The sequence below is a fragment of the Rattus rattus genome, chromosome 13 (genome assembly GCF_011064425.1).
Source record: "Rattus rattus isolate New Zealand chromosome 13, Rrattus_CSIRO_v1, whole genome shotgun sequence".
NCBI lineage: Eukaryota > Metazoa > Chordata > Mammalia > Rodentia > Muridae > Rattus > Rattus rattus.
Window position 1 is genome coordinate 5184784 of NC_046166.1, and position 21497 is coordinate 5206280.

At 43.2% G+C, this 21497-nt stretch overlaps 1 protein-coding gene across 1 annotated transcript in view; it reads right to left on the reverse strand.

Moving 5' to 3' along the window:
• Positions 1-21497, reverse strand: part of Cacna2d3 (calcium voltage-gated channel auxiliary subunit alpha2delta 3) — an 804703-nt gene that overhangs the window by 549551 nt on the left and 233655 nt on the right. The window contains exon 4 of the mRNA XM_032919383.1: positions 5481-5540. Within this exon, the coding sequence (XP_032775274.1) occupies positions 5481-5540 (60 nt within the window). The remainder of the gene's footprint in view (positions 1-5480; positions 5541-21497) is intronic.

Below are 21497 nucleotides of genomic sequence, written 5' to 3' on the forward strand. Positions count from 1 at the left end.
CATTTGAACAAGCTGAAGTTCCAAAAACTGATGCTTCTTTCATTCACAGATAACCAGCGGCTGGAGACGTGAGCAAACACGTGACTGCCAACTAATAGCACAAAGCTCAGTGTTATGACACTGGCCTTGCTGTAAGTGATAAGGCATAGAATCAAGTGTGTGTGTGTGTGTGTGTGTGTGTGTGTGTGTGTGTGTGTGTGTGTCTGGGCATGTGTCTGTGTGTGTGTCTATGTGTGTCTGTGTGTCTATGTGTGTGTGTCTGTGTGTGTGTCTGTGTGTGTGTCTGTGTGTCTGTGTGTCTCTGTGTGTGTCTGTGTGTGTCTGTGTGTGTCTATGTGTGTGTGTCTGTGTGTGTGTCTGTGTGTGTGTCTGTGTGTGTGTGTCTGTGTGTATGTCTGTGTGTCTGTGTGTCTGTGTGTTTGTATAGTGGACATGGGAAACAACTTAGAGATGACAGTTATAGCAAACCGCTTACACTTAAAGATCCCTTGGAAACTATTGCATACCACTTCTATGGATGAATGACACTGGTGGGTGCCAACCTTGAAATGTCAAATGTATAATCCCCGAAAAATGACCTACCCATAACCCTCTCCAAACTAATCAAAGTGGGGAGGGGAAAGATAATGATAGGTTTGATAAGGAAAGAATGGGTTGATTTTCATACAGAGTGGGAAAATTCCTTCATTTTTCTAAGCCTTCTATAGATGTGTACCCTGTTATCTCATGTTCTGCACAAAAGCCAGCTGGCTGCTTCTATGAAAATGCCATTTCTTTCTGGCCTTGGGACCTCCTCGTTCCTCTAGCTATACCCCCATCTCACCAGCATGCATACCCCAGCATGGGGTTGTACATAGTCCTGTCCAAATAGGGAAGACTGAACTCAAGTGGGCAAGTGACCAGCTAATTTCTCTGTTCTGAGTACACCGCTCCTGAATCTTTCCTCTACTCTCCTCTATGATCCACTGTTCTACCCAGGGCAGGAACCTCAAGGCCTAGCAGGGACATCCTACAGGAGCTGTGGCAAAGTCCTTTCATGTTTTTCTCTGTCCTCTGCAGTTGGTGGTAGCATTTCTAAAGTAACCGCTAGGCTCCCCTGCTGCCCTCGCTCCTGCCTCACCCAAAGTTCCCACAGGAACAGCAGCAGTGAACAAGTTGGGGAAGTGATCCAGGTACAACGCATAGCCATCCTACCTCAAGTATTTCTTGCTACCACAGCCCCTTGGCCTCCATTTTGAAAGCAGGCCACTGTGTTTGCAAGACAGGTACTTGGGTAGGGTGAGGAGCAAAGGAGAACACTGAGGACATTCTACTGCACCCCAGCCTAGTGTCTTGCCTTCCTCACACCTGTGAGCCCTCTGAATGACACTGGGCATTTCCCCCTTCTTGCTTACAAAACAACAAAGAAAACTTTGCAAGAGAAAAACGCTTAGATTCACAATTCAAAATCACATTTTTTTTTTCTCCTCCATGCATCAGTTCTGTGCAATTGGCACTTATGTGAGACAGCTTTCGGAGAAAATATGTTTGTGGTTCAAAGATAAGCAGGTTTTTAAGTAAACTGTCAAAAGGCTTTTTTTTCCTTCTCCTTCACTGCCAATGGAAAAACTTCCAAAAGAATGGGAGAGAGAGAGATAGAGATAGAGAGAGAGAGAGAGAGAGAGAGAGAGAGAGAGAGAGAGAAGGAAGGATGGAGGGAAAGAGGAGGAGGAGACATTCTAAGTTTATTAGGTATGTTATCAACTTTCTAGGAAGTTACCCATGTACAAGGAGGTTGGGTGGTTGAGGCTATGGCCCCATACCCCTCCTCCATGAGTAAGAGTTTTTGTCATCAAAATTATGAGAATTATCATAGTAAAATATATGTCATCGTTAACATGCAATTTGTTTTGTGGAAACCTTTGTTTTCACCATGATTATCAATCTTTTGACAAAATCTTACATTAATGCACAACATAAATTTTTGTAAATGGGAGGTGTCATTTTCAAATAGCACTGCATATCAGTTATTCCCAAAAAGTTTCCCTAATGGAGATTTGGGGGAAATAGAAATGAAACCAAGAGAAGAGCAATCTAGAATCCATAGGTAACCATAAATAGGAAGAAGCCCAAGGCCAAACATGTCTGTAAGTTACCCAGTCCACTAAGGCCAGGCAGATCTACCTTCCTTAGAGATCTGTGCACTTTGGATTGTTCACACACACACATCAAAGCTGCATTTCACCTCATGCCTCAATATAATTTTTAAGTGCTAACAATACAGTACCACACTTAGGATCCTTTGAGAGGGTCCAAAGATGCCAAGGTCACAGCCCAGAGGGGAACGGTTAAACCTCAGGAGAAGCCGTGAGAAGATTTAAAAGGCAAACAAAACTCTGGTAATGAAGACATAATTTGGAAGGGGTTATTTCTTACTGATTCGACCTGCAAAGAACAAACTTTTCACTTTTACAGTTTAGAATGAGACAAAGATACAAAGCTGCTACCTAAAGTGAGTCCGGGGCTTACGTATACCCTCTTTTGTCTTAGGGGACTACGGAAGCTAAGATCTCTGAAATGTGAAACTGTAGATTAGGGAATGTCACAAAACTACTAGTTACATTTTCCTATCTGAAAACAGACTCCTCTCGGCAGTAACAGCACAGGGTCCTTCCTGGTCTTACTACACGGTGAGCAGATGGCATCTGAGGTCCCTTTTATATATATTTTATATAAAACAATCCAACAATCCTCTGGCAGGGTCACAGGGAGGTCAGCAACACCCAGATTAACAATTGATCAGCTCTAATGGACCATCAGAGCAATAAACTTCCAAGCCCATGCTCAGGCCTGCCACCTCGTAATAGCCACGGGCTGACACCCCTGTCATTAACAGACTTGCACTTAATAGCATCAGAGTTTCAGCAGCTTTGAAGCCTTCATCTGAAGAGGGACAGAGGCTCTGATGCACATCCATGTTATCAAAGGCCTCTTTTTTTTACAGGTTTCCAGCAAAGAGCACAGTGTTCATTCTGACCCTGAGATTTCAGTAAGGTCTGAGGTGTGAGCAGTGGACGACATCCCATAATACCGAGAGATGACTGCAACACCTTCTCACACTGGGGTGACAGTGGGGCCCTCTGCTAGTTTTGCTGTTCACATAAAGAAGGGATGAAGGACGAGAGCATACAGAACTTCGCAGAGGACAGAAGCTAGAGGCTAGTATTCTTGCTGTCTGCTTGGTTAGTCTCTCACGAGATTTCGATGCTTCGTTTGGGTTCACAGCACTGCCTGTGACAAGGAGAGTCGGTGTGCCTCACCAGGATTTTATCCTACAGCTGTAATAGGAAACCAACACAGTCTGGGAAGGTAACACTAGCTTCAAGCATACTACAAAAGAGCATCCCTTACCATCTTAACAAATGCCCCAGGCAAGCATTTTCCCCTCTTGAAGAATATGTGATCTCTGTGAGCAATCAGGCAGACCTCTCCCCTCTGCCTGCCGACCTATGCTTCCTTGAGAACAGATTTCAGAATAAAACTGACTGTAAATATCAGAGACTGACACACCAGATTTCCACAAATGGCTTTGATTTCCAACCGTTTTTACTCTCTTGCAAACTCGCCCCTTCCTACTGGACTCTGCCCTTTCTCTTGCAATTTTGCTCAGAAAACTGCCAGCTTCCAGTGTTTTCCCAATGTTGGCAATTGTTCCAACCACTTCTCCACACTAACCCTGGAGTTCCCTACACTTGTCTACGTTTCTGCCTGCCTTTGTGTTTCATGCTATCCCGAATAGTGATGCCCAGCTCATGCCCTTGATGTTTTTGCTGACCCTTCCAGTCTTTAAATTTCTCCTAACAGCTCAATGACTCTAGAGTCTGAACCCCACCAGTTGCAATCTTCAAAGATGGGACAAGAAGAAACGGGACAAGATAAAGACTATAGGGAACTGTTTGCCCCGTAGTCTACCTTTGTCTGCTCACCGTGAATACCTCACTACTCTACCAAATGTCCTTTCCCTATAGTCACTCCCCATGGGGACTGGAACTCTCTTCACCCTGACCTTAGCTGAGATGCCTAACCCTAGGGACATGGAACCTGGAAAGGCCACCTCCTGTAGCCAGGCAGGACCCCAGTAGAAGAATAGAGACACCAACCCATCTACAAAACTTCCGACCCAAAAGTTGTCCTGTCTAAAAGAAATGTAGGGATGGAGCAGAGACTGAAGAAAAGGCCAACCCATCGCCGGCCAACTCAGAACCACCCCATGAGCGAGCACCAATCGATGACATGACTCTGTTATGCTTGCAGACACGGACCTAGCACAACGGTCCTCTGAGAGGCTCTAACCAGCAGCTAACAGAAACAGAGGTGGATTCCCACAGCCAAACGTTAGACGCTGGTCAGGGACAGTTATGAAAGAGTTGGGGGAAGGATTTAAGGCCACGAAGTAGATGGGAACCTCACGGGAAGACCAACAGAGTCAACAAACCTGGACCCCTGGAACATCTCAGAATCTGAGCTACCAACCAAAGGCCATGCATGGGCTAGAACAAGGCCTCCCAGCACAGAAGTAGCAGACGGGAAGCTCAGTATTCATGGCTGCCCTGTCTGGCCTCAGTGGAAAGGGATGTGCCTGATCTGGCAGAGACTTGATGGCCAGGGTGGGGGATACCCAGGGGGTTTTCCACCCTCTCAGAGAAGGGGAGAGTGAGTGGGAGGTACTTGGTGAGGGAAGGGGAGAAGCATTTGGAATGTAAACAAACAAATTAATTAACTAAAAAGATTTGTGTTTCTCTTTATTTTTTCTATATAAATGAAAACACTGCAAAATAAACACTATTTCCTAGTTGTGAAAACAAACCACAAAAGGAGGTTTGTTTCCACAAAGAACAGACCTAAAATTCAGGATTAGCTCCTCCTGGTTCATTTTGCTTTTGTTTTTGAAGTAAAGTGAAGACACAAAGAATCAGTTCAGATAAGGGTCTTCAAGAGGGACCCAACAGGTGTTCCTGTTCATTTGCTGTCTTTTGCTACATTTGCTAATATTTTTTTTTAGTCTGCCATGATTATAAGTTCTGCTACAATAAATTTATTTCCTAAGTAGGAGAATGACTCAATATTTAAGCACAAGATTCTTGCTTTTAACAATCACAACCTTGCTTCCAGTCACTCATATTTCAACATACAGTCCAAAAAATAGGATTTTGGATATCTACCATTTTATCATTTCGCTACTGAGAACCCTCACGACTTAGTGTCGGCTTACTGATATAACTCTTCGCCCATATCAAGAAAATTCACCGAAATCCAGTACACAGGTGTAAGCCGGTGACATCATCCACTACCACTGCCATTGGGAGAATCAAAGTGCGGACTGCTCCCCTCATCCAACATGACAGAGACACATCCATGCCAACCTAGCACTACCCTCTCAAAGCATTTCTCCCAAGTTACTGAAACACATCAAGAGTTTAACTCAAACTATATTCGGTTACCTGCAAGTCGGCGTCAAATTCATGTTTCAGGTGTGCTTCCTCTGCAGCCTCCACGAGACGCTGGAAAACAGAAGGCAATCATCAGAGTCAGGAGCATGGCCGAGACTCCACCACACAGGATGGAAAGACTAGCATAATCCCCGTGTGAAAAGGGCGGGTCGCCTCCTGGTTAAACATAGCGGCCTCCATGAGATGGAAGGACATTCTAGCACAGTCAAATTTTAGTTTCTGCCTTCACCGTCCAACCATGTCTCCTAAAATAAAGATTTATTGTTCATCCATGAATTAGTCAGACACTGGCACTTGATTCTCAATGAGGATCCAAAACTTATTTGAAAAGGGCATGCTTGGGTATCAAAGGTCATTAATCAAGGTTTATTGAGTTGCTTTGAATGCGACTCTCGTAGATTTAGGGTCTTAGGAAAGAATTCTTACTTTGATTTCCTTAATCATCGGGTGCTAATTCTTTCTGCCTCGGCTCTGATACACCATTAGTAGGAGATAGTTATCTTCGTCTTATTCTATGCCAGTGCAGTTGCCATGATGTGTATCTCAATAAGGCGATGCCAAGACTAAATCAATACTCAAACCCTACAAAAGCACAGCTCTTAGCCTTTTTGGTAAACCAGACTCAGCAAGTTCACCACCACGTTCTATTCTGAGGAAGGCGGCTAGAACTTGGGGCCTTATTAGTAGTAGGCAAGGGTAAGACCACTGACACACGTCTATGGACCTTCTTTTTAAGAGATAAGGTTTCACTTTGTAGCCACGGCTAACATGGAGCTCAGCCATCTGGCCTCTTCTTTCCAAGTGCTGTGATTATAAACCTGTGCCCAAATCTGGCCCATATTCACATCCTTATGAAAACTATTTAATGACATCTGTGTTTACATAACGAAAATTAGTCAACCAGCAAAATCACTTTACCTTGAGGATGCAAACAGTAAAACATTCTCTAAGAAAATATAGGTGAGACAACATTATGGAAGACTCCCATTCATCGAAATAATATGTCCCTGACGCATCATGGAAAGAAACCTAAAACCTAATTATTTCTATTTTTCCCATGGTCACCTTTGACATCTCTGCTCTTTGCTTTGACCTTGTTGTAGTTTGCTTTTTATCACCATGATAGATACCATGACCAAAAGCAACATGGGAAGGATAGTTTATTTCACCTTACAGCTTACGAATGCACCATGAAGCGAGATTAGGGCAGGAACTCGGAGCAGGGACCCAGAAACAGAAACTGAAGGAGATTCCACAGGGTTCATGACTGCTTAGCAAGACTGGCTCCACTTGCTTTCTTATACCACCCTGGGCCGCTTGCCCGGAGGTAGCTCCCCCCGTAGCAGACAGGGACCGCCCACATCAATCATTTACCACGAAAAGATACCTCAAACTTGCCTATAAGCAATCTGAGGAAGGCAATCCTTGGGGTCAAAAAAAAAAAATCATCTAATCAGCACAGGCATGATAAAAACCAAAGTTTAATAGGCCATGTTTGAAAAATTGTGTTGGTGTTGATCTCTTAGTTGTCAGGAGTCAACACAGACATCCCGTGATTAATTGGATGTACACGTGAAGAGGCCACGTATACAGGGTAACTTTAGGCAGTGGTAGTGACAACCAAGGCTTCTTTTTCCATTAGCCATGAAAAGAGAGGCCAGTTGTTCGCAGAAAAGAATCTAGTCTCCCTCCAATAAGTCACCATAGGCTTTTGCTCTAAGCAATCAAAAACCAGCCCTGGAGAACATAGAAGACCCAGAGCAGAACACCTGACCTCTACTCTACCCCGGAAGCTACACTATCACTGGGACACATTGGGGAAGCCTCGGCCTTGCTCTGGGCCTCAGATACCTCGTCTAAAATGCATACATATTTTATCTTCCAGGTGACCACATAGCAGTAGTTCTTAAAGTGTGGTGCCCACCTTAGCAGCATTGTTTCACCTGGAAACTTAGCTAGAATTGAAAAATTCCAGGTCCTGCTCAGGACCCTCTACGCAGAAGCTCCGAGAGGGCCAGCCATGTTTAACAAACACTTGCTCCAGGTGACATTGCTGTTGCTGTGAGTCCAGGCAACACAGGCTGAGAACAGTGCTCATTTCATGGTCTACCTGGGGGCCTTGGGCGTCACCCACGAACTCTTCCAACTTTCTCAGGCCTCCTTCATCTTTCCAAGTACATAAGCAGTTTTACTTTAAGGCATGAAAATCTTTACAGATGAGAGACATAAGATGGGAGGTGCGAGAACAGAAAATGAAGAAAGGGTGAGGAGAGACTGGGTGCACTGCCCTAAGGTTTAGTTGGATCACGATCTTCCCAGTCGATGTCACTCGTCATCCCCCAGGATCACAGTGTGCAGTCTGTAGATGCAGCTTCAGGGTCTGTGACAGTGAGTGACAAGATGTAATAGTAGAAAGGTGGGTCTGTGCACTTCGGTCTTTGAATCTTTGTATCAGGTTTGGAATCACTAAGCCCGCATTGTGAAATCAGTTCCACGTGGAGATTTTTGGATAAATATCATGCAAAACTGAACACTTACATTATCAAAACTACTCATACATTGTGAACACGCACGTACTTAAATATCTATAGGAGATTTTTTTTTAATGGAACCCTGGTAGGGAGAACAGAGGTAATGAAATATCTAAATTACCAAAAAATAAAATAAAATCTTACAACTGTAAAGGTGATACTGAAAAGAGCAAAGAATTGGAGTAGAATAAAATAATGAAGTAGTTTAAGCCTGACAAGGAAACAAGATATAAATGTATACATTGAGAGAATACATGAAGAGTGTTTCATATGTAACATGTGATCTCCATAAGAGTGAATATATCATGTAACATACTAATTCCCGTGTGACATAATATGGACTGTATTTCATGTCTAACATATTCTGTTCATGTATGCTTGTGTGTGTGTATAATACAGATGTTATACATAGCTTATAGTATTTCTATAGAGCACAACATGAAATGCGATAAACACTGAAATGCAGGAAATTGGGTACAGGAGGTAACGGCTGAAAACAACTGGGTTTTACTGCATTACTGCTGAGACAAGCCAAAACATACCCTATGTGCTGACAACAGTGAGGGCATGAGAATCTAATTCTTCAGGTCAAAGTTTTTTATGATCATTTATGAGTTAAATTGTTTCATGCCTTTAGAAGCCATAATTGTCAGAGAGAGTGTCCCATTGTTGTCTCTGGGGAAGTTTAGGAAACACTATTCATGAGAAGTGGGTCAGTGGGCAGCTGCCTATCACAGTTGCCTCATGGGAAACTGGCAAGTGTTTTAGATCAAGGCCCAGAATAGACGGATGCTCTTGTGCCCACAGTCAGATGCAGGGCTATCCCAACCTGCCTTCTCAGGATAGGGAAGGCAGCCGTACATTTTCTGGGAGAATGTAGGGGAACCAGACCCAAAGAACATGCCCTGTTGATGTTCCCAAGAGTCATTAGAGCCAGCAGGTTGAAAACTACAGGCCTTGGAGGAAGAACAGATAGCTTGTGACCCTCCCTATATGAATTGGTATTTACAAAGGGTATCAAGAACCATAAGTTTACCTATAACTAAATCTGAAGGAAAGTTCTTACTGTTAAATAAAATAAAAATAGAGTAATATTAACCTAACAAAGTCAAGACCATTTGTGGTCTTGGCCACGGAATGCAATAGCCTAGAGTATCTTTTTCCTGAGCAAATATCCTTATCACTCAAGTCAAATGAGATCAGCCTTAAGAAGCAAGTTTGATTATCACTTGCAGGCAGGAAAAAAAAATCTATTAAATTTCCTAATATTCTTATGTAAGGAACGGCCACGGAGCCCGGGGAGAGCAGCTTCTCTATTATATCTGTTAGAAAGGCAGTGTACTTTTAATAATAATAAGTTAATTTCCTCTTATGTGAGGTTCCCTTTTGAATCTGCAGATGGGATTATAGAATTGAATGTGGTTTTTAATTAAAATTGAATACTGGAAATTTTAAAAAGGCTTTGAAGACTCCAGCCTGAGCTTTGAGGTAAAGAAAAACAGAAGCTCTGGCCACAACTTTGCCTTTCCCTTCCTTAAAGGCTTTTTGCTCTATAAAAATTGGTAACAATATAATGGAACGTGCATGCCGGTCCCAGACAAAGCACCTATGGGCTAAGAGGTAGTAATTCCTGAGGCGAGCCACACTGCACTACTTTTTATATTTCTATATAACTCTTCCTTTTTAGTGAAGCAAACACAAACAAAGGCCATCTCTGTAAGTAAGAAACGCTAGAGACCATGGGCCATGGATAATATTTACAGCAGCAATAGAGGCAGAGGTGTGGAGAAGACAATGGGGACATTAAAGCATTTTTAAAGCATTTCATTGACCATCACATCTCATTTCTTGTGACAAAGACCACGTGTATACATCTCTACAATACCACAACCTCTTGTTTCCTCCCCCAAACACTTAAATCAACAAGGTCAGAGGTAAAGACATCATCACAGAAATCAAACTTTCCATGAAGGCAGGACCAGATAATTCACAGTAAAAATTGGATATGAAGAAAAAAATGGATTTGTTGATGTTCTATTTTTTCTTTTGTCCTTGGTTATTTTAGCTTAACGAGAGAAGAAAAGAAAGCATGAGAGAGAAGGGAAAGGTAATGGAACCTTGACTCTAACCCCAGAAGGAACTCACTACAGACTCCCACTGATGGAATCAGCAGGAACAAATTGTGTACAAGTGAAAAGTATAAATGTTCATAAAAGTCCCCAGAGCTGGGGAGAGACAATTACAGATGAAAACCCATAAAGCAAAAGAGTCATATAAAAAACATATGGAACAGCAAAGAACTATTTTTATTCCCCCTGTTAAACTAAAAGCCCTGTGCTGTAAAAAGCTGCTATAATGTGACACTTGTGTTTAATAAAGATTTCAAAACAGTTCATATATTTAGTAGGTTTTGTTTAACATTTTGCAATGATACATTTAATACTTATATGAAGGTTGTGTAATGCCGTTTAAGAAATGAATTCTTCCTCAAATAAGGTCGGAATTCAACTACAGTGACTCTAAAGAGGAACCCAGAATAATTAGCACTGTTTGGGATACAGTGAGGACTGGTACAGAGGCAGCCTATGAGTAACCATTAGCATTGGGCCAGCTATTACTTGTCTGTATTGTCACATCAACATAAGCTAAATGTACAGGGTGGGGAGAATGGAATCATCGAGGCAGAATTATAGTCGTCACTGTACCCAGAATGGCATGGTTCATTTTTATCTTCCTCTAGGCTCTGTGGTTGCTGGGAGCCATGAAGGAGAAGCTAAAAACTAACAGGTGACCTTCCTGCGATGGTTCCATCATGGACTGTACAATTAATAATAGGTTTGCTTCTGTAGGCAAGGCCCAGGAGAATTTCATTTTAGGAAAGATTCCTGCTATTAATATGCTTTTACACGTGCGTGCACACGTGCATACACACACACACACACACACACACACACACACACACACACACGGCAATCACTAGGTATTAGCCCACCCTTTTGAGCAGAATTCTGCAAAACAACAAAGATGTACTTTCTTGTATCGATGATATATAGACAAATAGATGATTTATCAATTCTCAGCAATGATCCTCTAAGAACTCCTAAAATTATAATAGTAATTACTAAGCTCTTTTGTAATAGGACTGCTGTTAAGTCCTCTCTGATGATCAAAACTGCGATGAGAACTCTGCCAGTCTTTCAGTGTTGTGAGTTAATTGCTTCTGCGATAGTAAGCAGGCATTTTGCAACTTAGAGCAGATTCCAGGTGATTGTAAAAACATTAACCAAAGGTCATACAAAGGAAACTAACAATTCACTATAGGTGCAAGGGCAGAAGATAAAATATTGACTGGGTTATTCTATAGGAAACTTCACTAATAACGTAGTCACAAAAGTTATGGTTTTTAACTCTCCATGAACCTGTGACAGATAATGAATGTTTAGCCAGATAATTAATGCTAATGGATATGCATGTAAACATTCTCTGTTGTAAACTTCTTATTTGATTTATGATTTGAATTCCTGTATAAACTTTTGATGAACTTTTTACCATGTGATCATGTGTTCTGAAAGATGTATAAAGTGATGAGGACAAAGAGTGGAGACACCCTATTCCCCCTTTACCTTAGCCCAGATCCCCTTTGCTTAGAGACCTTTCATGGGAAACTTTTTAGAGAAAACTTAGAAATGAAGATTAAAATCACTTTTCGAAGTGCCCTGTTTAGTTCCTGTGACTTCAACTAGCAGTCTGGAAGTTAGAGCTGCACAGTCCCTGCTGCGATAGAGCAAAGGCCACATTACTTAATTCCCCTCTGCTTTACTTTGAGGTACTCAGTGGCAGAAACTGAAGTTTCTGGTCTTGGAGGAACTCAGACAGGCAGGTCAGCTACACCAGCAAAGTGACATAGACTTAAGATAGGTAAGTGTTTTATTATTAAGTAGCAACCCTAAATATCTCGCAAGACCATGCCTTGCCTCCATCACCTTTAAGAGAGAACCAGGAAGAACAGTCAAGAATGGCCCCGGGCATGTGGTTATTGTTTTAGGACTTGATGGAGGAAGAATTACAGCTTTTGTACATGTGTGCTCAGAACTAGCATTACCAGCAAAGTATTACACGGGAGGGTTTTGAACATGTCATGAGAATGGCTCATAATCTGGAGACCATGGAGACTCAGGCTTCTACACTCATGTATATATGCCAGAAATAAAATGACACATCTCTAACTTTCTTAGGGGCTGTTAATACATCAGAAGTTGTTCCCAAGAACCCAAATTCAATGAGATTTATTTGGTCCTGGAATGCACGAAACACTTGTATCTTACATCAGGAGTCATAATTCACTCAAGAATCATTACAAGGGGTGGAGAGATGGCACCATGGGTGAGAGGCATTTGTTCTGCAAGCCTGAGGACCTGAGTTCAAATCCTCAGCACTCACATAAAAATTCAAGCATAGCTGTGAATACATGTAAGCCCAGGATTAGAAAATAGAGACAAGCATATTCTGTGAGCACATTGACTGACTAGTATACCCTAAACAGTGGATTCTGGTTCAGGGAGAGAACCTGACTCAAACAAATCAGGCAAATAGTAATAAAAAGACAGACTTGATAGTCCTGCTCTGGCCTTTGCATGAGCACAAACTGGTGTCAGCACCTGAAAATTCATATGCATGTACTACATATAAACATCACATATAACACATGATGTACCAATGCATGCATGAATACACACACACACACACACACACACACACACACACACACAACATCATGTTGAAAAATACTAAGACACGCAAATTTACATTTTCATTCCTACTAATGATGTAATCATTTCCCTTCTGGTCTTGAGAGGCACTTCCTAGTTCTCTGGAACAGGGTAAGTTCATTGAAGCTGCTTCTATAATTAGTGTAATTAGAATTATCTCAATAGTGGGATCTGGGGTGGGTCACCAGCAGACTAGGAAACACTATGAGGTGATTCACAAAAGGAGCACAAGGGAAACTGGCTATTTACAGATAAAGGGGCACGAACGCTAGCAGGAAGGCAAGGACGTATCCCCAAAATGGTGAGATTGAAGCTGTACTCTTGAGAAATGAAAACATGGAGAAGAAGGGTAAGTACTAAAGCAATGTCTCAGATAGTGGGAATTTGGGGGTAAAACAGTGAAAAAATGTACTAATCAAAAACCTACATAAAGATCATATGATTGGCTAAACAACCAATAGACCTTACCCCAGTATGAAGGGAAGAATCTAGAAAGATTGACAAAGGCCAGAAGCAGAAGCAAGACAGGTATCACTGCTTCCCAACATCATGCCATGACTGCAGTTGAAATCATATCTGAGAGTCTAATAATATTCCATAATCTTTATTGATACAAATGTTTTTACTTTTCAATTCCGATAGAAGTGGCAAGGATAATTTACCAACTATCAAGAAGATCGCTCTTTGGAGAAAAACAGCTCTTAAGAAGGCTTCATTATTTCTTTTGTTCCTGCAGAAGAAATAAGCTTTGCTGCACATGAATGAACATTCTCTATAAAATGACCTCTGCCTGGAAGCTGCAGAGCTTGCTTCTGCTTTACAAACAGCAAACATTTCAAAGTGGATCATAAAAGCGCAGCTGCAAGGTTTCTAGAGGAAGCAGGTACCAGAACAATGGGACAGACACATCTCCCCAGTGCGTGCTGTGTGGGCAACGATCCTCCCTTCCATCACGCCTCCCTCACCTGTCTCCTTCACACCGTGGAAGGCTGCGTGTGCTGGCCTTTTACAAGACACAATAAGCCCAGAGTTTCTATCAGGAGGCACGGTTGCAATCAATAGCAAATTATCTTTGTTTCCACAGGAGGTACCTGTTATCAACTTGAGGCTGATTAAATTAATAACCTGTTATCAACATGGCCAATTTCCAGACTAAGACCATTTCATTCGGCACGTCAGGCTACATTTGCTCCAGCGTGACATCTGCTAGGCTGTGAAAGATGATGGCAGCCCAAGCTGTGCTCAAAGGGTTACTCAAGAACCAAGAGGGACTGGGGGAGGTGGAAGATAAGACAACCTTAAGCACAAGCCCGAGACACTCTTCCTAAAAGAACCAGTATTTTAAAGGAGGACTTTCTGCTTCTGTGAGCACCCGGGAAGTCTACTCTTACATCCTTTGGCTGAGGTGACTGGGGTATTTCCTTTATGGACAGTGAACTCTGTTCTGTGTGTACGTGTGTGAGCATGGCGTGGGATATGTGAACATGTGTGAGGGCGTATGAACTTGTGCATGTACATGCAGAGGCCAGAAGAGAATGCTATACGCCATCTTAGTCATTTGAGATGGAGTCTCTCACTGGACCTGGGCCAGTAAACAATGGTGATCCTCCTCCCTCCAACCCCCAGAGATCTGAAGTTCAGTGATGCATATGACATTATCCTTAACTGTCCTACCTTCCCAAGTCAGGTAGGCAAGGATAGGGGAAGGCAGGAGCTGAAAATGGACATTTGTTTTCCACAGCAGGAAGAACATGTCTTTCCCCATGACTCTGACAATGGTGAATACAATCAGGGTCCACCCTTCATTATTGTACACACACACACACCCTCCCGGCTTCCTTGAGGTTGATGACTAGAACCCCCAACACCAGAGTGCTGTAGCCAGTGCCTAACTCAATGGGAACCTCTGTCCCAGACCAGGTGATTCATGCAAGTACACTTTCAAAACAAGTATTTCTCAAGAACATCTCAGATAACCAGAACCTCCTCCATCACTGAGTGGGACCCCAAGACTCAGATTTTGAACTCTTATGGCCCTCTCTTTTAAAAGTAGGCCTCAGGTCCCAAGGGCAAGGATCTAAATCATGAGTTGCTCGGCACTGGATGAATCTGCATGGCTTTGTGTTTCTACTACCTTCTCCGGTTAGCTGGAGCAAGACCGTCTTCCCTCTGCACCTTACCGATTGAACATGAGAGGACTGTGCACACAGAACACTCTTAAAGGACTCCACGCAGGCACAAGATGCTATGAAGATGGGGTACAGAAGAGACAAGATTTCTCAGCACAAAACAGCTTGACTGGAACAAGGAATCTTCACAGTGCCTACACCACCCACGGTTGGCTCTCACACAGACAGAACTTGGAGGAGGGCCTCAAGTTCAGTTACATGGAGGTTATGTGAAAGTTAATTCTGCTGCCAGGGAAAGGACTCTGCCCCTCATGTTCCAAGAGCACAGGGCTGCACACCTGCTCCCTCTACGCTGTGTTTAAGAGCCCTCCACTCCCCTTGGCAGCCCCGGCTGGTAGAATCTGTGATCAGTGAGGCTGAAAATGGAATGGATTGAAAGCTTTGACTGATGTCCTCCCGATGACAGGGACACGGGGATTAAGCTGTTAGACAAAGCAAGCTCCTTTGACAGTCGTACGTATGAGATGCTGCATAGGCCATCGAGTGTGACAGGCAGACCCTAGCCAACAGATCCACTGTGCTTAGGGAGTCAACATGTCCTCTCACCCAGAACAACATCCATGATCACTCTGACTTCGACTTCTAAAGGTGGATTTAATTAAATCTGAGATGGGTGGGGGTGGGGAGTGGGGTTGGGGGTTGGAAGAGCAGTTCAAATTACCCCTTTGCTTTCTCCTTCCACCCTTATCCAAACGTTTACACGAACAATTTCAGTTTGTGGAGGGGAACATGCTGTATTGACCTTAAGAGCTGGCTCTGGGGTCATGAATGTGAATTTAAATCTTGGCTCCAGCAGTGCCATGACAGCATTCTGGGCTGAAGTTCTTGGCATATAGTCAACGAAAACGTATGTTAGCTCCTGCGGCTGCTGCTGCTGCTGCTGCTCTTACTGCAATGATAATGATGATGATGATTGCAATGGCCTTGATGATGATGGCATTCATATTGTCACATTCATAATGACAACAGAAGAAGAAACATGTCCAGTGTGATGTGAATAGGAGAGCTGCACAGCATACGATCAATTGACCAACGCTAAGCTTTACAACTTCTGATCTATGTAGAAACTTGCTTAAGAGCTCCAGTAGACAGCACCAAGTAAATCTCACCACTGTCCCCTGAAGGAAAATACCTAGACCATCTCAAGTTCACACACGGGAAACCAAGCGCTGAGAGGTTATGAGAGGTTGAAGTTCTGGGGAAACCCACCGCAGGAAGCAGGCAACTCTGTAGGGCAAGCCTCCCAGTGCAGAATGTTTCTTCAAAGATGGGATGGATGATGAGCTACAGTGTAAGGACCAGACCAGAGGAAGTCAGCTGCAGGAGGTGAGGGAGTGGGCAAGGATCCCTATCTGACTGCTGGGCTGTGGGGTAGGAGTCAGGAGTCAGCAGGGGAGTCAGAGGAAGAGAAGAGTGTTGCATCAAGGCAGCAAGAGAGTTCTAAGGAGCAAGGACAGGGGGTGAGGCTGAAGGGGCATGTGGCTGGTGTTGGTTACTTCTCTCACTATGGTGACAAAATACAGTAAATGAGAAAGGGTTTGCTTTGGCTCTCAGTCGGGGTGAATTCATCACAGCTTAGGAGGCAGTAGAGGCATCCCCAGTCAGGAAACATAGAAAGACTACTGTAGGTGCTCGCCTGGCTTCCTCCTTTCTCCTTTCCTCTTTCATTCAGTCATGGAGGTCAGCACACGGCCTGGTGCCAGTCACATTCAGTTAAGCATCTTTAGAAATGTTCTCACAGACATACCTTCAGGGTACACCTTCCAGGAGACTCTAAATCCAGCCAGGTACACAACTCTGTACAGTTGAAGGTTCAAGAGTGTTTTTAAAGAATATGTATGGAGATATATAGATAGATAGATAGATAGATAGATAGATAGATAGATAGATATAGATATATGATATAGATATATGATATAGATATATGATATATATATGATATATATATGATATATATAGTATATATACATATACTATATATATATCATATATATATATATATATATATATATATATATATATATAGTATGTATGCTGCTTCAGACACACCAGAAGAGGGCATTGGACCCCATTACTGATGGTTGTGAGCCACCATGTGGTTGCTGGGAATTGAACTCAGGACCTCTAGAAGAGCAGTCAGTGCTCTTAACCACTGAGACATCTCTCCTCTTTAAAACTCATGTGGTAGATAGGAGTTAGGACCACGGGGAAAACAAACCCCTGTACATGTCTATAAGGGAGTTGCTGTATTAGGTCAATTAAGGTGGGAAGACTCACACAAAACATGGGTGGCATCATTCTATGAGCTCAGGTCCTAGACTGCATGGAGAAGAGAAGTCTGGCTGGTAACAGCACTGCCACTCCCTTCTTCCTGGCTGCAGATGAAAGTGACCAGATGCTTCAAGGCCCCATGACCTGACCATGCGGGACCGCACCATGGGTGGGTGACCACACCCTCAAAACCTTGAGGCAAAATAAACCCTTTCTTGCTTTCACCCAGCATTTTGTCAGGGTGATGAGGAAAATAACCAGTGAAATATTCTATAGCAAGAGAGGGTAGAAAGGAGGGAGAGTGAAGGAAGAAGCAGAAGAAAACAAGAAGAAGGGAAAAGAGAAATATGGAATGAGAAAGGGGGAAAGGCAGACAGGGCACATGGGCAGAAGGGATGGCGGGGAGAGCGTAAGGGCAGAAGCAGAGAAGCAGTGATAACACTGTCCTGGAAATTTCGTGGAGATCCAGCTCAGCTAACTCCAGAATCCTCCCTGGGCTCACAAAGCTCTTGGGCTTAGGCATCCATTCACAGGACCTCAACATTACCTTTCTCATCATCCCCTGAAGGATCATAGCTGTCAAGGCAATCCCACAGCACTAGAAGGGAACGACTTAGTGTGCACTCCCTTCCCTAGACTTAATGGAATACCTTAAGTATCTCTCCATGTGCATGTTCGTGCCTGCGTGCATATGCTCGAATGCAGCACTTCTATTGAGATTTTTAAGTGAAGTATAATTACATCATTTCCCCTCCCTCAAATCACTCCATGCCGCTCCTACACTCCCTCCCAAATATGACCTCATTTTCCATTCTTACTACTGTTACACACACAACACACAAAATTTCTTTTTACTGTAGCCTTTATTTTCTTCAGAAGAGTTCAGCATTATTGTGTTGACAGTATTTTTTAAAAGCACTAATTTCCTACTTAAGTCTATATTTTTAAAAGCACAATTTTCAACTGTTTGACCGTTTCTTCATTTTATAATACACCGAGGGCCTTGGAAAAATGGCTGGAGTCACTTGACTTTTGGCAGGTCACCGTACCAAGCTGGTTTTAATCCCCCTGAGATGAAGTTAACCACATACATTTAAAGGTGAACACATTTCAAATGAAATCAGGGAGGAATAAAAAGAGAGAGAGAAAAGAAGATTACTCTCAAAATTAGGGTACCTGAATAACTTCCACAAATTTCTTGTTTTATCTAATAACATGCTGGTAAATCCAGAAACCCCAGTAGAAAGTCTTTCTTTCCCAAAGTAGCAATGAAACCCTGTAGCCAAGACTCTGAATCCTGCCCAATACTGTCTGGCTCAACACTGTGGCAGCCAAGAAAACCATTAGATAGCACAGTCACATGTACTGGTGCACCTGCCCATGGGCAACTGTGCCAAGACAGGGCCTGGGCTCCATGAAGTGCACGTTGCCTAAACTCAGCCTTGTTATTTCTCCCTTTTAAATTCTCACATGCTCCCTTCATATTCAGGAAATGGCATCTTCACCCTCTGGAAGCAAATTTTGCATTTTTAAATTTCCAAGGATAAGAAGGTAGCTTAAGGGCTAAGCTGTCTCTCTCTCTTTTAATGCACAGGTAATGAACTGAAATTACATGCCAGGTTGGAATTTTTAGAGCGACTTATTCACCGACTTTACTCTCTCAGCTTAACTTCTTTCTCCTGTGTCAACTATTAATTATAACTTTATTTCAAAATGACAAAGAAATAAGCAGATACTTGAATATATGGTAGTAATAAAAGATTTGAAGTTTTTTAATGAAGAAAAGACACAAAACTAATTAAGAAAGATGAACTTCAGTTTATAACAAAGTAAACCAAAGCCACAAACTTAAATCCACCCCCACCCCGTTGTCTAATGCAGACTTCATTTGCATACCATGCCTGCTCTTGGCATTCACAGTGACTTGATCATACATTACAGCCTAAACTTTTAAAATTTCCCATAACCAAGGAAAAGAGAACCTGAATTTTGGCACACAATTATCATAATGTAATTTCCACTGTCCGTCTCCTACTTTTACTAGAAGATAGAGATGCAGAGAAATGCTAAATCCAAAATCCTCACGTAGTGAATCCAAACCATTAATTAGCAATTGATAACTTGAGTTAAGTATATGCAAAATATCCAGACTCCCGTGCTTCTTAAACATTCCTGAGGAGTGTAAAGTCACTAAAAAAGACCTAGAAAGATTTAGAAGCTGGGTTGAACTAAAGTCAACCCACTAAAGGCACCCACGATGGCACCTTGGAGAAATTTCAACCTTCCCATGAATCCCTGGAAAGATACCAAATCCCTCTGCCCCGATGAAAATCAGATTCTACTGAACACAGCAAAGGAGCTGTGGGGCCAAAAATGGAACCGCGGAGTTCTCATGTGCTTAAACTACTGGCAGGCTTGCCTGCGCCCATATGGAAGCCCTCTGATTGGAGAGAGGGATATGAAGCCAGGGCTACTAACGGCTGCATCAACTGGCCTATACACAAACACATGTACACTCATACACCAAATCGTCAGAAGCCAGAAAATCTTGACGGGAGGCCTGCTATTATAAACATTCGTCATCTGTAACTACTGTGAGCACAGGGACAGAGAGCCAGAGTTTAGGAAAACTCCACACTCCGTGACTAAGAAGTAAGGGGGCCTAGTGTTCTGTCAGCTTTCTTCCTCACTGGTGAACATGGGTGACAACTGATCTTTGAAGAGAAAGAAGGCAGTCAAAAGCCTGGATTGTTGGTATCTCCCAGTGCCAAATGACACTAGGCCTCAGGGCCCTCGTGACAACTTAAAGAAAATTCTGTGTATTGTGACAGGAGGTGGACACAGGAGTCTGGACCATGCACCTCACTTCTGACATGTTGGAAAAGACAGCTCCTCAGCAGCACTGAGGAGATCAAGGTGAAGCCCAGGAGGGTGAGCTGCACATCCCAGGAGGGCAGCAGGGGCAGGCTGCACCGCACACACACACCAACCACACACACACACACACACACACACACACACACACACACACCACAGACACACCACAGACATACACACACACACACACAACAACACACCCACCCAACAACAACAAAAACACACACACACACACACACACACACACACACACAGACACACACACACACACACACACACACACACACACACACACCACAGACACACCACAGACATACACACACACACACACACACATACAGACACAGACACACACACACACACACCCCACAGACACAGACACACACACACACACACACACACACACACACACACACACCCCACAGACACAGTCCACACACACACACACCACAGACAGACCACACATACACACACACCCCACAGACACAGACACAGACCACACACACACACACACACAGACACAGGCCACACACACACACACACACACACACACACACACACACACCACACACACACACACAGTCCACACACACACACACACCACAGACAGACCACACATACACACACACCCCACAGACACAGACCACACACACACGCACACAGACAACACACACACACACAGACACACATATACACCACAGACACAGACCACACACACACACACACACACACAGAACACATACACACACACATACCACAGACACACAACATTCACACACACTATACTGTACATGTAAAGGTCAGAGAGGAACTTTCCCCAGTCCATTCTCTCCTTTTACCATCAGGCTTGGCAGCAGCGCCCGTACTTGCTAAGTGCTCTCACCAGTCCAGGAGGTTATTTCCTGGAGGTATGATTATTCACACTAACTACATGGAAGACATATTGAACATATCCATAGGCCAACTTGGGCCAGGCTTTTCCATCAAATAATTCAGGAAGAAAAAAAAAAAACCTCAGTTTTTAGAGTGTTCCCTGATTTCAAAGCTGAAAAGATAATACGATTGTGAAACTCCCCACACTTCAGAAAAAATTACTGAAACGTTTCTCAGTTCTGTATTTGCTGAGCACAAAGTTTTCCCAGCCCTTTGGCTCAGCTTTTCCTTGGGATAATATACCACAATCAAATGAGTAATGACAGAGCAGGTGGCAGGATAAGAGACAGGCTTCTCAGAGATGTGAAAATACACGTGTACCCATCACCACGTGACAGCGGTGTAGACACAGCCTACTGAATCTACTAACATCGGAGTTCCGCACTCATAGCGGGAAGAATTCTATGTAGATTAGATTGCAGTAAAGTTACTTAAATA